General features: G+C 33.3%; 2 protein-coding genes across 5 annotated transcripts in view; one reads left to right on the top strand and one right to left on the bottom strand.

Moving 5' to 3' along the window:
* LOC128234636 (uncharacterized) overlaps positions 1-22,150 on the top strand; it is a 108,765-nt gene that overhangs the window by 46,851 nt on the left and 39,764 nt on the right. The window lies entirely within an intron of this gene.
* On the bottom strand, positions 546-21,881 carry LOC128234634 (hemicentin-1-like). Of its 3 annotated transcripts, XM_052948990.1 has the most exons (28): positions 21,732-21,881; positions 18,503-18,820; positions 17,817-18,149; positions 17,142-17,435; positions 16,010-16,309; positions 15,343-15,627; positions 14,843-15,142; positions 13,923-14,201; positions 12,793-13,077; positions 11,681-11,995; positions 11,294-11,455; positions 10,539-10,572; positions 10,186-10,402; positions 9,949-10,036; positions 8,464-8,540; positions 7,971-8,007; positions 7,705-7,802; positions 7,191-7,307; positions 6,829-6,983; positions 6,418-6,553; positions 6,148-6,279; positions 5,877-6,003; positions 4,076-4,137; positions 3,552-3,680; positions 3,271-3,396; positions 3,048-3,181; positions 2,710-2,845; positions 546-2,380 (listed from the first exon to the last, which is right to left on the bottom strand). In XM_052948990.1, exons 1-28 carry the CDS (start codon positions 21,787-21,789, stop codon positions 2,264-2,266), a joined length of 4,851 nt encoding a protein of 1,616 aa, XP_052804950.1. In that variant the 5' UTR covers positions 21,790-21,881; the 3' UTR covers positions 546-2,263. The 3 variants fall into 3 exon arrangements, with proteins under 3 accessions (XP_052804950.1, XP_052804951.1, XP_052804952.1); XM_052948991.1 differs by lacking the exon at positions 21,732-21,881 and having other exon boundaries at positions 17,817-18,185; positions 18,503-18,637; XM_052948992.1 differs by lacking the exon at positions 21,732-21,881 and having other exon boundaries at positions 17,817-17,905; positions 18,503-18,633.

Here is a 22,150-nt window from a genome sequence, read left to right as displayed (position 1 = left end):
AAAACAGTTAATACAGTATTGCTCGAAACACTTAAATTCCACAAAGCTTACAAAAGATATGACAAGCAGATTTTATTCAAATGTTGACAAAGCATACCAAATTGGGAAAACACCCAGAAACTAAGCAGGAAAATAATATAAAAAAACTTGTAAACTAATACCTTGTTATAAGGAAGAACAATAAAATCGACTTTAAAGGGTGAGAAAACTCCACCCGGGTGTTTAAGTTATGTAAACTAAATTCTTAACTGGTGCAACAATTATTTATGTTTTTCATGTTTATAAACTGCCTTACTTTATTTTAAACCTACGCTCATTGTTCATTGTATGTAGTATATGGCTGGTTAAGGTTAACACATGGAAAAGAATTGTTGCAATGTCAGCATGTCATCGTACTTAAGTTTGAAACTGTGCACTTGAGAAAAAGACAACAACATTTTAAAAGTATAAGCAGCCTTAAAGTCCTAAAATGAATGCAACTGAAACGTGCACACAAACAGTCCCTTAATTATCATATAATATTGTTATGCACAGGAACGAAAACATTTCAACGAGGAAGTTGTGTTTATTCAGATTACATCGCTCAATACCTTATTACAACTCAATTTATAAATGAAAAACTGTATCAAATAGTTGTTATATAAAACAGTTAATACAGTATTGCAAGAAAAATTAGAATTGCACCGAGCTAACCAAAGATATGAAACTAAGATCCTATTCAAATACCTCAGAGCATGGCAAAATCATTATGTTCAAACAATAAATACCATTCACAAAACAGGAAGATAAAATCAGATTGATTCAGTTGGAATTCAATGCCTTTGTTTTTTACAAAAAGGCGTAATAAATTACAGTCCCAACGCAAAGTCATACTTTAAATGATTACCAAACATAAGTTTGAACAAAAGGTACAAGGTGTAGCTTGCATTGTACAGTGAACAAAGATAAATATAATGTCCTTGTATGGTGTAAAAAAATTGTGAAAACCATCAGACAGTTTCTCGTTATCTGTTATTATTATTGTTACTATTATTAACTTAAAGCTTAAAATTAAAATACTTTCAGCTGGGTACTTTCATTTCGGTAAAAAACTGTATGATTCACAAGTAACGAGTCATACATACAAATAGTCAATCACATTCAGTCAGTATGGTTACAAAAAGATATATGCAAGGTATGATAGTGAATGGCATTATCCAAACAGCCTAATTCACATTGCCGGCAACACAAATAATTATAGAACACTTATAACTGCATAAATACAAATCATGCTAGCAAGTCGGAGACAAATATATGTACATGTCTGTGTATAATAAATATCATTTTAACTTATGTTAATTTCAATCAAAGATATCTCACTGGGGCAGGATTGTTTCGGCCTTCGCCAGTACAATAAGACGTTTACGTGTATGTCTGACGTGCGCTATTATCCTTATTTTGACTTAAGATGACCGGATACTTGATATATTAAATGGAATATATTTCAATGCGCCATATATAGGAAGCAAATAAGACAAAATTCCTGACATAGCCAAACTGAAGCAATCTCAAGACCTTCGCAATAAGTTATCTTTATAACTACGCAAAAAAACAGCAATGCATGTCGGCTGGTAGCGAACCAAAACACAAAAAAACTTTTAAAGTTGAAAAAAACTGCTCAAACCGATGTATGTCTTCCACTTTAAGTGCATACAACAAATCTTCCTTATGTCTACACTAAACAAATACATCGAGCCAGGTATGCAAAACAAGACAAGAGGCACATGCACACTTAAATGTCAAGGTGAACATTCAAATTTAGGTCTAATCTTCCTGGTTGATTGTTCATTTTTGCTCTTCCAAGATACGTTAGATATTTGTTCAAAAGAATCTTTACTTTAAATGCGGACCAAAGCACATCTTAATAAATGTCATTTATAAAACGATAAATAAGTATTAAATCACGCAATATTTATAGCATGTGTTACTTGCAAACACAATTTCCTAACGATGACGTCAAAGTGACCTTGAACGGCGAAATAAATTATGACATCGTGCATAAATATCTGATAAACAGCACGTATTTCGTGTCCTTGTGTCCGTAAGCGTGCCGATATCACGTATGGTCTCACTCAATGATTGCATGACTATCGACCCAGACAAACGTTAAATTGCACAACTTCAATATTCAGGTTATCTTTAAGCTCTATAGATTTATGAAGCACTTTGTCAAACGAATAGCTTGCCTTTATTGCAATGCCTATTAAATCAGTTATAGTCTGATTTATAGGAACTTGGGAAATGTCATGTTAACATACTCCTGATTTTCTTTTTCTTCTGTTTGATTCTCTCTGCCCTTAAGATATTCAAATACTACTTCATGGCAAAACTGGTACTGCTCCTATAAATGACATTAAAATGAATATATTATTTTTAAATGTTTTAAATCATCATCATCATCATCATCATCATCATCATCATCATCATCATCACCAAAACCACCACCAAAACCATCAGCATTAAGATTACATGATTATTTACAAATGTTTTAAACCACCACCATCATCATCATCATCATCATCATCATCATCATCATCATCATCATCATCATCATCATCAACAACACTTATACCACTACCACCACCAACAACACCATCATTATCATCATCATCATCATCATCATCCTCATCATCATTATCATTATCGCATTTGACACAAACACCAGCTTACCACATCAGTAATAGCTGCCTGACGCCGGTGTTTCACCACCCTGACCGTGTCTGCTATTGCAACTTCCTTGTCGGTTTTTATTCGGTCAACAATACTCAAAAGTGCCGCAAATAACCCACTTCGTGAGTACCCATCACTAAAAGTAAAAAGGTATTAAGAACGTATTTCATTGACAACATTCCGACATCAGTACAAGAAGAAAAACGACATAATATACATTTTGGCATACACGTAACACAAACACTTTTCTGTTTAAAATAATATTAAATGTTTTTGCGGAAGAGCCATGCAATAATGAAACCTAGATCTTGACCAAGATCTTGATAGAAAACACCTACTGGCATTGTACAACGACAGGTCCTGCAAACCTGCTGATCGTCTGAAGGAAGTCGGTCAATGGCTTCGGTTCACAGAGATTCAAATATCCAGGCCACGCGGTGAACTGATGCACCACCGTCTGTTTGTTTTGACGCTGTACAATACAATGTGTCAAAATGTATATAAGTTAACAAAACATTCTGAAATAATAAGTTGTTAATATTTAATTAATTATATAAATACCCTTTCGGCTAACGATATATCTATTCTTCGATTTGTGCAGTTATTCCCCTCATCCACGGATAAAAGACTGATGACAAAAGGTCCAATACAAAGGGGACTTTTGTTGTTTGGCCAATAGCAATGCAGCTGAAAGGCAAATTGTGGTTTAAAAATGAACATATTATGTATGGATACTAGAATGCATTAAGGATTTTTCTCTTATGGAACTGTTTCACATATAATATAATCATATATTAAATACATTATGTATTTCCATATATCTACATATATTGTTTACTTGCCTTTTCATCTCCTACGTCGAGTAAAACAACATCCTCAATGCTGTGGTCCCACAAAAGCCGAATAAAGTCAAGAACAGTATTTTGTAACGGATATTGCGTCACAATATACTTTTCGGCATCTCTGTATGTCTGAAGTATGTATATATATATATATAAAGTAACAATTACTCTTAATTTGTTTGCATTTACTCACATAGATTATCTTCCAACAAAACAGCCCTTATGTTGATAGTTTCAATTATGTTTTAAACATTTTATGAAAAAGTAAAATAAAATAGTTGAGTTTGCAAAGGCCCGATTCAGACATTGTCCCCGTCGATCGGTAGATCGAGATTTTCGTTTTCATGACTTATTGCAGATTCAAATAAAAACATGCTGTAATAAAACAACTCTCGGCTTATTCAGGTTTAATAAATAGGTAGCAGCAAACTTCCAACGATAGAAACACTGCATCTGTTTAAATTCAAGGTATTAGTCTTTGTATAGGAAACCCCTTTGAAAAAAACGAAAAATGAACTACAAACCGGAATATAAACAGCGTTTATGAAATCATTTCCTGTGGAAATCAATGGCCGAAAGAGGTCATCTGAAACAATGTAGTCACAAAGTTTTCAAAATGTATACCAGTATGTAGAAACAATGTGATTTACAGTTTCTAACCTATCATAAACGAATAGCAAGCTTTTTATACAATTAAGGAAAAATCACTTGTTTTCACTGATCTTGAAACGCGTCAATTTAATATTATTTTTTTAAATTTCTATAACCATTTGGAGTTGACACTTGGGTAGACATTCTGGTTTCATTTGAATATGGTCGGTGATTTATGTCAATATGCTTCAGGGAGTTTTATTGTATCTTTTATATTTCTTTCGATCATATTTAAAGTAACACCAAACAATACAGCTATTACGATTCACAATGACAATTTGTGTTCGAAATATCTCTCTTTCACAATGTATCTTTGTTTATATTTACCAACCAGGGTTTGGAATCGAAAATAGCCTGTGTCCAGATAACACCAAAAACTTTCTTTTTATGCTATGTGAACTATAAATGCTGAATCTAACTCAAAAGTAAATTGGCTAGTTGAACTACAAAACTCATAAACGGGAGATCGGTTTTTTGGTAGTCAAAATGGATTGACTGTCTATTAGGAAAGTAAAAAGTAGTCAAATTGAGGAGACATGTTTACGATATTCTACATTTGATGGTGTTGCCAGGCAAAAATCTGAATAAAAGACTTTGTAATCTGAATCTGGAGTTTTCAATATATATGTATTCATACGTATGTATTTAGAAACATTTGTATATATTTTCTACAAGAGGTCATTTTCTCTTTTGTACCACTGATCAACAACAAGTGTCATTTAATAGAGCGGAATTTAAAAAACCTATTTCGTTTCAAATAAACTGACATATTTATCAACTGTTTTGTCCCTTCGTATTATTTTAAGCCTCAGTTTATCTGTTGTGTGAAATACATCGAGAAATGAAGCTGTCGTTGGCTTTGACTTAAAAATGATTCAAAACCTTAAGGAACAAGTTCAGTAGCCAAAGAAAGAATGCCATAAACATGTTTACAAATATAAGACGATGGAAGGTACAGGGACAAGCCCAACAGCCTTACATTAAACATACGTTTATAAAGAAAACAACCATTGAACGAGAGATACACAACGCCACAAGCAAAAACACTTTACACTAATATAAAAAAATCGTTATATATAACTGTCGGGGTAAGTACCTTGGAATGTTCAGTGAAATACTGAGGAGAAACTCACTGAATATTTTTTTTATTTATTTTCTTGTAGCGTTCTTTCTCCTGTATGTGCATTGGTTGGCCTTGATTATTTTGCTTTTGGACATAAGTTTGGTTAAAATTAGAGTTGATTCTGGGAGGTACTTGTTCTTCCCATTGTTTTATTTTAACCGGTTTACGAGCGATATACCTACAGGGGCGGGTTGTTCAAAGCTCAAAAGACGTTCGATGACTGACACACAACGCCACAACAAAGCAATAAAGATTACAATTTTAACATTAAAAACAAATATGTAAATTTAGGGATTTTCAACTGTCAACAAAACAGTTTTTCACTTGGGAGTTAACTGGTTTATGAATACTTAATAGCCCATTTAATTAAAAAGTATCAAGAATAGCAAAACTTATCATATAAGCTTAATCTAAAACTATGAAGAACAATCGAGTTGTATGCAGATACCATTTTTATAAAGCTTGTTTTTACGAATCCTAGTTTACAACATTCATATAAAAATAATGTAACATTGAATTTAATTTTCAACATGTAACATAACTTTACAAACCTGGTATGACGGTTTGGTCTATTGACTTGCAAATGTTTTCCGGTAATAGGCCGTCGGGCATCCTTTTTAAATCGGAGTCGTTTTCTTCAAAGTCTGTTTTAACGCTTACGATCGAATTTGTTATTACCTAAATTAGAAAGTATTGGACAGGTGACACAAATTGCTTCTAATGAAGCGAATGATATGTAACATAGAGTCAAATTATCGTTAATATCATTCGAATATTTCGAGATTATTTTTTTAAAGTATACCATTCAAAAAACAAACATACTTTGAATTCTTTCTTCAATTTGCTTTCTTCTGTTGCAGTTGACCGTAACCTCAAACTATTTTCAGGAGTAAAAATCTGCCCAACCGGGGATAGTAATTCTGTGATAGCTTCATGCAGATACAGATACTGCTCCTATAATATACATAGTTTTGAATCAGGAATACTAGACCTATCAATATTTCGCACTATTGGTCTAACATATAGGTGCGCATGTCAAAACCATTATGGCGAACATTTAATACAGAGCCAAAGTAGGCCATTGTTTCAAACCTTTGTTTGAACCATGCTAATTCGCTGCTCCCTTAGAAGATTCACAGTTTCTGGAACATTCAGTTTCCCATCAACCTTCCCTTGATCAAAAAGGTAGTCTAAGGCAATGAAGGTCCCGGTCCTTCCTACACCAGCGCTGAAATGATGTTTCATTTTTTTATGATTGAAAGCGATGCAAAATACTTTACCTGATGGAACGTTCGTTTGATTAATTGGATTTGTTTCCTTGCCTAAATTAAGAAAAATGATTATTGCTTGTTTACATAAAAATGACCTTTATTAACGTTTAAATAAAATCCTTTTACAAATAATACAATAAAACAGAATAAGATTTGCAGTGTAAAGGAATGTTTCTTTTTACAGCTTACAAGATATGCATGTGATAATGAATAAAATATAAGTCAAAACAACCTGCAATGCACCATCCAAGGTGTATTTTCCACAAATTCGCTCTGTCTAACTTTTCTCCAAAATTGCACTAAAGACAAAGCCGTCGCAGGTACATTTTTGTCGGGCCATGATGTGTAATGAAACTGAATCAGTTGTCGTTCAAATCGTGTACCTTCCTAAATGAGATTGGGTTAAAGATATCAAAGAAAAACTGTACTATAGTATCAAATACTAAAATGCCAAATGCAAACTTATTATTCTGATCACGACAATGAACTTCGACCACATATGCTGTATTGTGGTGCTCTTTATGCATTCAGACGCTTCCTCTGCATTATCGATGAATTCATATCGATATTCTATAATCAGAAACGTCTCCTTACCATGCTGTATGTTATTTGCCTGACAACAAAGTCAGCATACTCTTCAACTTGATCAAGCTTGACATTACACTCTCCGTATGTTGCACGGTCATCTGGCCAATATTGAAAACATTTTCTCTGCAATTAAACATTCGCAACTGAATGCATAATGTATTCATATTCCAAGAATATATGTTTTGTATTTAGAATTACCATAATGATCATAATATTGACCCATTTGTACATGTGAAGGGTGAAAGTAAGCATTAAGAATTAAAATGACACACACATATATGATCCATGCACATTTAAAATGTGTATTTGTATTCAAATTATGTTACTTATATGTGTTCTTGTATATTTCAGAGAGCTTATTATGAAAGTCATATGTTTTAAATTAAATGTCCAACTTCTCTAAAAACCCAAATAATTCAATTATTCAAGTTATCGATCAAAATAAGAAATCATATATATTCTCATTCAATACGTTTTTGTTTGAACTCGGTCAGGTCCTTCAATATTCATTTAAACATACCTTTCCTGTTTCGATAAGATTTGTAACCATGACAATAACTTTTACGTCTTCCGAATAAATCATTCTCCAAGTATCACTGATTGTATTTTCGAGAGGTCCTGAAAGGTGTAGCATTTATCGAGCCGTATCTTAGCAATGTTTAATTTTGTTAGCGTTAGCAAACAATTTCTTATTTAAATTTGATATACATGTACCTTTAAAATTATGATATCATACAGACCTGTGATGATAATAAAAAACGTTTATAGACCAATGTGGCTGTTTACCTTGGGCAGCTATATACTTTCTTGGTTTACAGTATCCCTGTGGAAAATGGAATCAGAATATAACAAATATTGCATTCACAATACATAGCATGTAATATCAATAAATGTATTAGCATCTTACCATAGGATTTCAATGATAATATCAAAAACTATTAGGTATAAAATGTATAATATTATAATCTTTTTAGTGTGATCATGATTTTTGACGAATTAACTTCTAATGCGCGAGTCACATGAGAAGCAGATGAGTTGGCGTTGAACTACGCATCTTAGAAGAATCTTATATCCATATCTACGGAGTACAGCACATTGCCTCAATATTTGAAGCTAAATAAAACAATATTTTTATGAATAATGTTAGTTCTAGTGGTTTGCTATTGTCATGGAATTAAGCGACTGTCAATTTGTTTGTTTTGAAAAAATAACAATTATACCAAATACTCTACAATGAAATACTTATATATCTTCACTGCAACAAATATAATACACTTACATCGATGTAACTGGCATTAATGAAATCAGACTCTAGATCCCCTCTCAAGAAGGGAAGGACCACCCTACTGGCATCGTCTGAAATTATTGAAATATGAACTGTCGGGAACAAACGCATGAAACAATGGTAACAAAACACGCATTTAAATTAAGCACCAAATTACGGAATGCCGTGAGGGCCATCGCCTATGAATGTGTTGATCAGAAACGCGATACTCAACAGTACGATGATAAAAACGCGAACTCACGAAACTACGATGGCAAAAACGCGACAGTAAAATAATGAAAAAGGGACAGTACGATAACGAACACGCGATAATACAACAGTACGATGATGATTGTGCGATATTCTATCCTGTTTTCACCATTGTACTTTCGCGTTTTTACCATCGTACTATCGCGTTTTTATCATCGTACTATCGCGTTTTCATCATCGTACTGTCGTGTTTTCATCATCGTACTATCGCTATTTCACTATCGTACTATCGCGTTTTCATCATCGTATACGTGGTGTTTTCAACATCGTACAATTGCGTTTTTATCATCGTATTGTCGTGTTTTCACCAACATACTATCGCGTTTTCACCATCGTACTAGCGCGTTTTCATGATCGTACTCTCGTGTCTTTACCATCGTACTATCGCGTTTTCATCATCGTACTATCGCGTTTTTATCATCGTACTGTTGTGTTTTCATCATCGTACTATCGCGTTTTCAGCATCGTACTGACGTGTTTTCACTATCGTACTATCACGTTTTCATTATCGTACTGTCGTATTTTCACCATTGTAATATCCCGTTTTCACCATCGTACTATCGCGTTTTCATCAATATACTGTCGTGTTTATATCATCGTACTATTGCGTTTTCACCATCGTACTATCGCGTTTTCATCATCGTACTGACGCGTTTTGATCATCGTATTATCGCGTTTTCATCATCGTACTGTCGTGTTTTCATCATCGTACTATCGCCTTCGGGTGCGCATGCGCATAGAAAAAAATGTCGGTTTCAGGGGTGCTTGCATTTAGACATTGAATTATGTCTTCAACTGAAGCTTTTATCACGCATTTTGAATTGATCTGAAATACTGTTCATTTAAAGTTTAAGCAACGATTGCCACAATAAAGATTAAATTATGAATTGTCTTTGTCGATAGTACGATGATGAAAACGCGAAATCACTATATTACGATGGTGAAAACGCAAAATTACGATAATGAAAACACGACAGTTTATCGCATTATCATCATCCTACTGTCGTTTTATCGCGTTTTCGTTATCGTACTGTCGCGTTTTCATCATCGTACTGTCGCGTTTTCACTATCGTAGTTTCGTGATTTCATCATCGTACTATCGAGTATCGCGTTTCAGATCAACACATTCATAGGCGATGGCCCTAACGACATTCCTTACTAAATAGGCTGAAGCGAATGTAAAGGTAAATGCAACGTCGAAAACACTTAAAATCGCGAAATGCTACTCACATGGGTAGACACTTCTGTATCTATTTTTTGCAACATTATTTTTCTTCAGTGCGTGTTTTGTGTCGTATTTCAAACCCATTTGCAGTGACTGAAATAAAATAGTGAAATTTATTTCTTGATAACTTTCTTAATGCTTGCATAGTATACCAATAGAAATTACTTTAGACGGAAAACCGTTTCGTGAGGCTTAATTGACTTTTATTTACCAATACAACACTGAGTAGTGTGTAAACTTACGTAAAATTCTTTAAACAAGGGTAGGGGATCTAGTTTTAGTTGTCGTATCGTATCCCGTAGTGTTTTAATTGTAAACGTGTTCCCAAAAGCATCATTCGTCTGTATGTTTCCATATATGTTCTTTTCTTCTTCATTCATTGGAGCGTCATCATTGGTCGGTAAAACCTTGTCAAAACTTGTCTCCATTTTTCCACTTTCATGACGCGTATCTTGTAAACTGCATTTAACAATATGGGTGTTGTAGGATTTTTATGAAGTTTTTTATCATGCAGATGACTAAAAAATGTTATATATTATGTAAAACGTGCAAGTAATACAATATTTGAATCTGTGTTAAAACTCACGTAACTTACAGTTGTAAATTATTGTTGTTATAATTTGCTGTGCCTAAAATAAAAAAAAAATGTTTAAACATTTAAAACTACATGTATTTAACACTCTTATGATGAACATTAAGTATGATGAATATCATCAATACAGCAACTACATATCTATACAAATATATCTATCAATTATATATTTCAACAGATGTGCTAAATTTTGTTACTTTTTGTTGATCTGAAAGATTAAAGAAAAACAGTTATCGTTTTTTTATAAATCTCGTTCAAGACAGAACACTGTTGGTGAATCAAATCATTTTATTACATTCGGGAGACAAAAATCTTCGGAGCCTCAAGCGGCATCCGAATAGTTATGTTTGAAAGTGCAATTCTATCCACCACCCCTAAACAGGCGTATACCTTACTTTTTTAAGAATACGTCTGGTCGATTGTTAGTGCTGTTATTTGCACATGTTTATAGGCCAAGTCATGGTTAAATATTATTATCTTATTTCTTTATATTTCTTATATCTTTAATCTTAAAGTACATGCATAACATACTTTTGCACGTAAGGAAAACGAAATACAATTAATATAGTACACACCCGGTTGTTTATAAACATAATTTTCACTGTTTTGAGCAATGAAGAAAACATTAAAAATTATATGATTGATCAATAGAAGAAGCAAGCAAGTACTTATAAGAACACAGTCGACATATCATTTTTTGGCAGTATGCCATAATCAAAAGTCGAAACATAATGCTCAGAAAAAAATACTTCATTTACCTTTCATCTTCCTATAAACGAAAACTATGACAACGACTGCAGTTATCACTACAGCAGTTATTGCACCAACAGAACCGCCTATGACAGCGCCAATGGTGTTTGTATTAGTCTGCTCATCCGGTGAAACGTTAATAATAGGTGGGCCAGGTGAAGTTGATGGTACTTAAACGTACAAAAAAAGATAACGAGAAGACAGTTGAGACCTTTGTTTTGTGATTTTTCTTCATGTATACATAAGTTAGAGTTAGCCTTACAAAAATTAGTATCTCTGAATGAATGGCATTTTAAGATCTTGGTTGTCGTAGCTTACAGAAGAGATTGATGGCATTGTAGCAAAAACATGTTGGAAAGAGCACTGCATATATCTATATAAATTTAATCACTTACCCTCTACAACGATGAGAAACGTTTCGATCATGCTGCCAATTTCGTTTTCAACCTCTACAGAGTAATTACCGAAGTCCCAGGGCTCCACCCTTGTTATTATGAGCGAAGAGGACATGTCATCTGCAGTAGTGTTGATAATAACTCTGTCAGATGTTGTTGTGTGAATCGGAAGTTGCATACTGTTTGAAATGTTTGTCCATGTAAACTGGGTTGGTGGAGGGTTCGAAAACACACTGAAATTAAGTACTACGAAGTTCCCCGGTCTAGTTGAGATTGTTGTATTTTGGAAGTAATTCGGTCGATAAAAAGGCGAACCTGTAATAATTACCAGGAAAATAAGTATAACATTTGCCGCCAAACAATTATATAAGAATTAAAACAGACGATGAAATAATAAATTTCAAACCATACTTAATCGTCTAATTGCTACTTCTATATATTTAATTATAATATCGGTAATTTAATGCCACGACGCTAATGTTTGAGTATTTGAACATATTTTCCTTATTTAAAGTTAATTATATAAATATATTATGTTTTTTTTTGTTTTTAAAGGAATTATTCCTGGAAATACAGGCTAATGTTTCTGCAAGGACAAAAACATGAGCAAGTAACAAAAAACCTCTGACATTAAAACTGCTGCCTCATATATAAGAGACTGTTACTATACAATTTGTTACTTTATTCTGCAATGCTTTCAAGTTTATGCTGGCTCAGTTGAGGTTCATATTTCTTATTTTGTAATTATTGTTAAATGTTCGGACACTGTGTGGTTATGGCCATACACAATAGTTGAAGCATGTCGCGAACATGACGTTGTAGCTCTATTGACGTTTCGACTCGCATGTATTTTAGGTTTTTTGATGTTTTTCCAAGCATGTTATCTCTATTCACAATAAGCCATAACAATGTCGATAGTGTTCTATAAAACACAAACCGCTTTTATATACTGTTCATATTAGTGTTTTTCAATAACTCGTTTGTATGGTAACACATTTTATCAATATGCATAATATCATTCAAATAATTCAATTATATACATTATACAAACTATTGAGCAAGACATTAAATGAATATAAAACATCATTCGATGAATGATAGTGTGCACTTACATTCGACATCCAATGTAATGGTCCTTATGTCTGGTTGATTACGGTTATGTTTGTTTTCAGAAATACAAGAAAACTGACCAATGTCCTCTAAGCATGAACTGTTCTTGGTGTAATTGAACATATTATTGCCTTTGATGTTCTTAAGTGTCGATCCATTGTTTGATAATATGCTGATATCAGCAGGTGGGTCACTATCTACTTCACACGCAAAGGTTACTACATCACCGTGTTGAACTGTAGTATTCGTAGTATTCATAGCCGTAAACGTAATGATGGACGCCTTATCTATACATATAGGAACTTAAAATTAAGAAGTGTAAATGAAAACTCTTTGCTCATAAAGACTAACAAAAGTTTTGAAATAAAAAACACTAATGGTTAAGTAGATAAACATATTTTATGGACACTATTAACCAAAATATGCATTTGAGGAGAGAAGTAAATTAACCTTTAAACATAATTATGTAACATTACGTTTTGCAGACCGTAATGTTATAAGTCTTATTCAAGTTTCAATTAATAAAGACAATATTGTAGTATTTTTCACTAGTTGATAACAGCATATGACCAGTAGCACGTAAAAAACTACTATCTGTTAAACAAATGTTTAAGAACTATGTATTGAAGAATTGGCAAAAATATGAAAATAAAATTGGCATTTGGTTATTCTAGGTTTCATAAACATGGAAATGCAAAACATTTATTAAGAACGTCCTGTCTTACATTTCCCTTTATGGACAACAATGGCAATGTACAAACATAGTAGTTAGTATACATGCGTTAAAATAGCCGTACGAGCCATTTGTATTATTCCATATTTCGTATTCGACCCATTCAAAACCAAAGCCAGGGTCATGAAGCAGTATTATGTGTCCTACATCTTCTAACAAACCAATAATGATCGTTTATGAATGACTAACAGTTATCCTAATACCAGATCTAAACCGCTTTTTGTCTAAGTGTGTCATACATTCATGCCTAATACAAAGCATACTTTAGAGACACCAGTGTAATCATTTCAGTATTTGGATACATTTGGATGTATCTTTGCAATGCAGTTTTTCTTTTGCATCTAAGATAGCAATAATGGGATGATCTTTTACAAGTTAAAGCTGAACCGTAATACATACATTGCACATCGATGGTAACATTTTTCACATCGCTTCCGTCCATTGCCGTACATCCAGTCGGTTTCATTATATTGTGTGCAGAACAGGTAAAAATGCCTTCATCGGCTCGAGAAATATTCTTTATGATGAGGTTTTGGCCAGATATGTCAGGTTGTGTTGTACTTGTCCAATAATATGATGTATTCTTTGGATTTCCCGGCTCTGCCTCACAATTTAAACTGTAGTTAACACCTTCAAGGACCTCAACGGATGTGTTAAGTGTTGTTATTTTGGGTGGATCTAAACGATTAAGAATAACAGCTGTCTTCAACAGTTACCACCAATCTTGTTAGACAGTACACCGTTGGTAAATCAAACCATATTTTACATTCAAGAGAAGAGATTTTTTAGAAGCACAAACTTGTAATCTTGGGGTACACACAAAAATTAGAATATATTTTTGCACGTTAAGAAATAGCTGCAACAATTATTGTAAAACGAAATACACATAATTTATTATATATCCCGTCTTTTTACAGAAAAATATGTGTGCCATAAATTTCACTGTTTAGAACATTGAAGTTAAAATTGAAAAATGACTATCAATAAATTTATTAACTGGTTTAGAATTATGGCCCTGTTTGCTAACAATACATTTCGCACATATTTAATGCTATGTTGAGTAATAAAATGTTTTTTTGATAAACTTATTGTGCGTAAATTCAAACGATTAATTGAAGAATGTCGCACCGAAAAAGAAAAAAAAAGTATCACCTTTGCAATATGTCAACAGTTTATATCGTTCAATGTTACTCAAAAAATGTTTAAAGATCAGTACAACCATGTAACATACATGGGTTTTCAGACGAACTTATCTATGCAGGTACCGGAAATACATTAAATTCATCACTATTCATTTGCATTTAGAACAAGTAACTCACATAATATATCGAGATCAAATGATGAATCATTTCGTCCCACTACAGTATCTCCGTATGTTTGGTTCATTATGTTGGAAGCATTGCAAACATATGTTCCTTTATCTTCTTTAGAGACATTTAAAATATCAAATTTATACGACTGTGAACAATTGGTCCATTGGTATGTTGGCTCCGGTTTTCCATCAGCGAAGCATTCCACACTCATTTTATCATGTTCTAATATTTGAATAACGTTTTGTTTTAACGTTTGCTTATTTAGGCACCTTGAGTTAATCACAATAACAGGAGTTTCTGGCGGAACTGAATAAAAAGGATTAACTGTTAACATACACTAATGATAGAAACAAATAAGATACGTTACAGATACTAGTGCAGCAGTAGCGAAACCAAACTCGCAAAATTAATCTTATTATTAAAGTAACCTTTACAAGCTTCCATCAGTGTTTTATAGCATAAACAATACACAAATGCGTTCATAAAATTAAAAACTTCATACGTACACAAAACTTTTATTTCGAGAATTGATTTAACAGCAGCGTGTTTACTACTTGCACCAGTTGGGTACAATGTATTGGAAACTTCACACGTAAGGTTAGTATCACTGTTTGGTGCTGTATAATTGATGATTTGCACGTTTTGTCCTGTTGACCAATTGTAAGATGGTGGTGGATTTCCGTCAGAGATACAGGCAATTCTTATCTGTTCATTCCTTATTACACTAAGGCTGTTTATCGTTAAATTATTAACGTGCGGTTCAAACCTAAAGGTAGGTGTGTCTGGGTGATCTGTTTATGGAAAACGTGCATTGAAACCGAATTCAATGGTACATGAAAGTTTATTCATTCGATTTAAGGATGTACAAAGATACATGTTCACAACTTGCCAACATTTAACAAAAACCATTTAGTAGCAGATTCCTTATTGTTTCGGTCTCGTATACTAAGATGACTATAAAGCATATTCAAGTGAAAAGGCAGTGTAAAAACATTTCAATTTACAGCGTTTGAATGAAAGCTTATGCTTAAGTGTTTATAAATTTTATATAAAACTCTAACAATTTATTACAAACAGAATTATGAAACTTTGTATTAGTTTATACTCTATACTGATTCTAATATGCAACATATATACTCACACAAAGTATACACGAACACTTTAATAACTTACAAAGAACATGCACGTCAAATGTTGCATTAGCGTATCCAGTCACTGTTGGTCCAATGCTAGGATCCATAACGTTTTCAACCAAAAGTGTGTAATTTCCTTCAAACCACCGTTGAATATTATTGAACGAGAGAAGATGCCCCGTAGTTATATTATGGTATGGCCATATCCAGGTATAATTGGTAGGTGGAGGATTCCCGAGGCTTTCACAAGTTAATGTAACATTTGAACATAATGTCACGTTTAAAATACCCGAAAACAGTGTTCTATTACCGACCGTACATTTTATAAGAGTCGGTGTAACTGAAACAAAAATCCAACATTTTTGAAATATTCTACTTAAAGGCGTTAAATCAATATCATGCAATTACATACACGAATTGAATAGCTGGTCTATCGGCCTTAGGTTAAAGTCTAATTATACCTGTATCTCGAATATTTCTTATAACATGACATAGACAAAAAATCTTTAAAGAATTCACAAAAACGTTTGTTCATAACAATGAAAAGGTACGGCCAAAGGTGTACCGGACATTGACAGTAAATAATGATTATTATTTTTCGAGGTGACTTCCCGTGTTACTAGTCAAAATTAAAATTAAAAATACACTTTTTATGTTTAAATTTTCGACTATTGGACTTGTTTCTGTTTTTATTTAAATGAAATAGAAACAGCCGATTTTTGAATTGAAACTTTAAATCTAAGACGGTGATGATACAAATATTTGTTGTTTTTTCCCGATACAGTTTGTTTATGAATTGAAAAGTGATACACTTCTTGTCAAATTGTCTCAAATAGATTTGTTACCAAATGTAGCAAAATCAAAGAATATGCAATAAACAAAATAAAATAGTTTCCCCACAAGAAATTCGTAACTGTTGATCAGCTACCAAACTAATAACTGGTCATGTAGTTATACATATTAACCTGTGATTATGATAGAAACTGGCTTGAATCATGTATTTCTGGCACGAATGGAAAAATCCTAAGCTCGGGATATCGTGTTCACCGGCAAACCTCGTTACCAGCTTTCGCACGTGCCCTCGGGTCAATTGTTTTTCGATCCGCACCGGAAACACATGATAGTTTCTTAAACTAACATAAAGTGATAAAATATTTGATGTTATGACTTACAGAGGACGTTAATGGCCACTGCTTGCGTCTTAGTCCATCCAATTAAATGAGAGGCATTGCAGGTACAAATCGCGTCATTAAAGTCACCAGCAAACCAGGAAACATTGCTGACAGCACTTGAGGGAGTATTCATGTCAGTCTGGGTACCATTGTAACACGACCATGAAAGGTTAGCGAAGGGATTGCCACCATAAACAGAACACTGCAAAGACTGTTCTGTGCCAGAATTCCGAATCATAGAGAAAGTTCCATAATCTTGCTGATTATTTATGTTAACCGCTTGCTTTGGAAGGTCTAAATTTAATATAAGAAACGCACAATCAGTAAAACAATACTTTTGTTAAACACTACTTGTACTAGTATATTTTGTTAGGCGCAAAGACAAAAGTTGCAGATGGACTTAAAGGCCTTTTGCGTAACTCGATATGTACATGTATGCATGTTTTGACTCACAGAAGCGTTTTACGGTAATTTTACACATTTCATTGCAACCATATCTTCAAACTAGTGCAATATCTTATTAACTTTATACAGATATAAGAGCAAAACTTGAATTCATGCATTAAGGTGGCGATGTGTACATATGATATATAGTATCACTCAACCTGTTACTCAAACATCTGCAACCAATACTAACTTTATAAGAAAAGCAATTAGATGTGAATACAAACTTACATCGAACTTCAAGACGGATCATTTCGCTCGATACTACGTGGTTTTCATCGTTACTTGCATTGCAGTACATCTCTATGCCCTGATTTTCCCTGCTCACATTAAATGTCAGGGTGTTCTCGGATGTGTATGTTTTATCAGTATTAGCAATAACATTTCTTATCGAATGATGTAAAATATAATCATCGCCGTAATCATCTGTTTGATTAACCAGGAACCAGCTGATATTTGCCGCAGGTATACCATTAGGTGCCTCGCATATTACTCTTAGTTCCTTCCATTCGTTAATAATCATTGGATTGACTACGTCTGGGATTATAGCCAACCTGATTGGTACTATCAAACAACATGTCAAACCTCAAAAGGGTGTCACTATACAGTAAAAGCAAGTAAAAGCAATACATTAAAACAGATTTGTACTGTACTAAAGATAATAATAAGAATATATTTGCGCGCAGAACGGGTGTTATTTATTCAATGTTTTAGTAACAAGAAAATGAACGGATGTCAAAACTTGCGTAAACATAAACTTTCACGCGGTATTTCAATACTTAACAGCTAAATTTGATGGGACCTACTTAGTAGTAAAGAAAGATGCTTCTCATACTTGATTTATGACCCTTCACCAAATTCACCAAAATATAACTATACATGTTTGACTAGAAAATACCCCCCCCCAATAAGTTTACCTTTTACAACGATAGAAACTATATTGCTTTGGTTTCCAATGCCATTCCGCGTTGCTCTACATCGCCATGGTTCATTATTATTCAATCTGGTTAGAGTATTTGTTGTACACGTGTAGGTAGTTACGTTCACACAGGAACAGTTGGCTGTTTTAATACTCGTGTGACAAATATCGCCAGTATAAGAGATACTTCCAATGGGAGTTGTTTCGTTTAAGAAACTAACAAATTCATAGCCTGACCCGGTGGAGCAGATGAATGTCAACGTCTCATTTTCGGTGGCAAATTCACGATCCTTTGAAAGGACGACATCTGTACATTCTGTGAAATTAAACAATACATGCAATCCTAATTCTCGAGAGCGTTGAAAATAAGTCAAAACTTTTATACAAACGTAATGTCTAAATCGATATACACTTTCTTACTAACAAAATATCGGTAATGTAAACTGTTGCTTGTATTCGAAAGCGTGCGTCCTACGTATATTTACGAATATATGTTTAAATATAGGGATTAAGCAATTAATAATTGCTATTCTTAGTCTGCAACATTGTGTTGATATTAGAAAAAGCGTCAACGAATTACTGGTTATGTGTTGTATGTAAAATAATATAAAAATAGATCATTTGTGATTGTTTATCAAAAAGGCAAATAAAGTCATTGTTCAGGCTCAATTTTGCTAATGAGCATTTATACAAAACAATCATTGCTTTAAAAACGGAAACACATTCAATCTATTATCAGTCATATTTTAAGTGCAAATGCACCTTTGTGACGTAATTTAGTGCATCAACTTAATCGAGACTCATATAATATGATTGTTGCTATTTTGTAGAATATACAACTTGTGCAAGAATTTATGCCGTTCAAAAGTGGTAACAATTTTGGTAATATTGGGTAAAAATGATCTAGAAAAGGGCTGTAGCACGTGATTGATAAATGTGAAGATGTTTCTTTTATTATATATGCATAAACACATTTTGACCATTATGCATATTTGGTAAAGGTTGGATAAGAAATGATTAAGTTAGAAAATGAATCAAGTCGATTGTTTTTCGATTTTATGCGGCATAAAATAAATAATTCAAACGTGTTGTTTATCAAAAGCAATCACGATTATTGGTTCATTACCATTGTCACCCTTTCACATCAGTGGCGGATCTACCGGGGGGGGGGGGCACATAGGGCCCATGCCCCCCCAGCGGGCCGGCAATAAACGTTTTTTCGGGCACATCTTTATTGATTTAACTGTACAAATAAGTTATTTTGTCACAATTACTTTTTTATACATTTTTAAGGATTTGAGCAAATAAACAATTAAACCTGATTATCGAGTATAATATAGTATACGAAACAAAAAAGTCTCTTGAAAATGACATTGGGGCCCGAACATTCGATAAAAAAAAAATCGGCAACGCATTATACACAAACTGATCAAAAGTAAACAAATATTGCTGCAGTTATACGCGTAAGTTTACTATTTTCGGAATATACCATATACCAGAAATATAAGTTGTTTTAAACTGTTAACATGTGCACATTATATGTTTGTCATTGCTTTGAATATTGTCATTGTGTGTCAACAAGATATGTGTGTGCATGACATGCATTTACCAAAAGTTTAAATTCAAAACGTTGCCGCCTTGAATCTTTCCATTTCGGCCTTTACTATCGTCTAGTTCTCGGAATTATGCCAGAGCTTTTGTAAATTAATACATAATAATTTATTTGAAACCCTTTTTGGAATTTGTTGTCAAGTTGCTTTTACTTCAGTTAACTTTAATAACAATGGCATCCGAGGTACCTACAGTATCGTTGAGTGCAATCAATATACTGTAGGTTTATATAGCATTTATTCTACTGCATATATGAGTGTCTAAGGTGGACGAGTGGTTGATGACATAACCAGTTAATCCGTCGACCCTGGTTCGATTCCCCAAACCGGCTATATATCTTTGTTGTTTTTGAAAGGTTTATCTTAGATCAGTAAATGCTATATATTTAATTCAATTTGTTCTGCCAAACATTATTGACAGAGAAGACAAATGTTAATTCCATGTCATTATATGATTAAAATGATGCATTAAAACAAGTTTAATATGTTTACAATTAGTTGTGCCCCCCCCCCCCTTTAAGAAAGTCATAGATCCGCCCCTGCCCATTAAGATTGGATTTGAGCCATTTAAAAATGAGAGGCCATAGTCAACATTTTCAATTTTTGATAATTCAAGGTCCAAAACTCAAGAATAGATTATGCAATCTGGCTGTAGAAATATTATGTCCATACATACTGAATAAACAATGCTCCAAATAGAGAGCGGACAAAATGGTCAAAAGTTCAGACAATTTAAGGGAAATAACTAGAGAATGGATGGGGCAATCTGGCTGTCTAGCTGATCGAATTTGTTCAAGATACTGTGTCCAAACACATTTTAAATATGTTCAATTACGACTAGATGAAAATGCTATGGAGCAGACAAATTGAATATGGCCATATTTTCACAATTTTTGAGCAATACAAATTAGTATTGATATCACTTTGTAGAGATAATACGCATTGCCAGTATAACTATGTCGAGTAGTGATTGGATAAGAAATGCTCATGTTAGAAAGCTCACACATTTAAGTTTGGACAACTTTTAACAATTTATGTTTCATAACTAGAAATTTAATTGTGCGAACCAACACTTATTCGTCAACTTTCAAATTACTCAATTTGTTACATCTCAATGGCCGTTACTCTCGAGTGAATAGAGGGCTTCGGTCGAAAACAGTGTGACCAAGTTTTATAAAAACTGGATAACAAAACAAAATAATAAAGAATAGTAGAGAGCGGACGTAACAGTGTGATACCGCGAGCGACGACGGCGGACTAAGTCGGACATTATTTTAATAATATTCTACACATGCGAAATAAAATTGATAGGTTAACATATCGTTTAACTTTTATTTTTCTATTCGTCGTTGTCACTCTTCAATTAGAGAAAGCATATACAAAATAGCTCCTATCCTGTTGAAGGTAATTTTTTTACAGTATTGTTAAACCCGAACATAATTTAAACTATTTTGATGTATAATATATACATTAATATCAACTCAAGCTGGGTAACTTAGCAGAAAAACCGTTTCATAATTTAACTGTGGTAAACGTATAACAAACAACTAAATCATTTGTGAGTTTACAGGCATATCATTCATTTGATATTATTCTACAAATAAAAATAACTCTTACCACAACGTGAAATGAATATAAGAACACTTATAAACAAAACTCCAATATGTTTTCCCATATTTCTACACAAGTAATGCAATACCCTAGTTTCATACGCATGCGTGACAAACTATGAATTAAGATGGAATAAGGTAGTACGTTCCTTTTAATTTTGACTATACTGGTTGACGGGAAACAGTGAGATGTACTGTTTTGCTCTAAAGTCTTAAACATGGTTAAAACTCTTAGTATCACACTTTTACTTTCCGTTTATTAAAAATTCGGAATGGTACCTAAACAAACACACCGAGCCAACTATTTTGTCCGTTAACTTATATTGGTTTTTCGAACATTCGTCATTTGGGTTTAATGTGTATACAATTGAAAGGCCTAGTTAAAAGAATGCATTGCATATTAATTTATATATAAGCATCATTTTC

Source organism: Mya arenaria, chromosome 5 (assembly GCF_026914265.1).
Source record: "Mya arenaria isolate MELC-2E11 chromosome 5, ASM2691426v1".
Lineage (NCBI taxonomy): Eukaryota > Metazoa > Mollusca > Bivalvia > Myida > Myidae > Mya > Mya arenaria.
The sequence above is the reverse complement of the archived record's forward strand: the minus strand, read 5'-3'. Positions and strand labels throughout refer to the sequence as shown.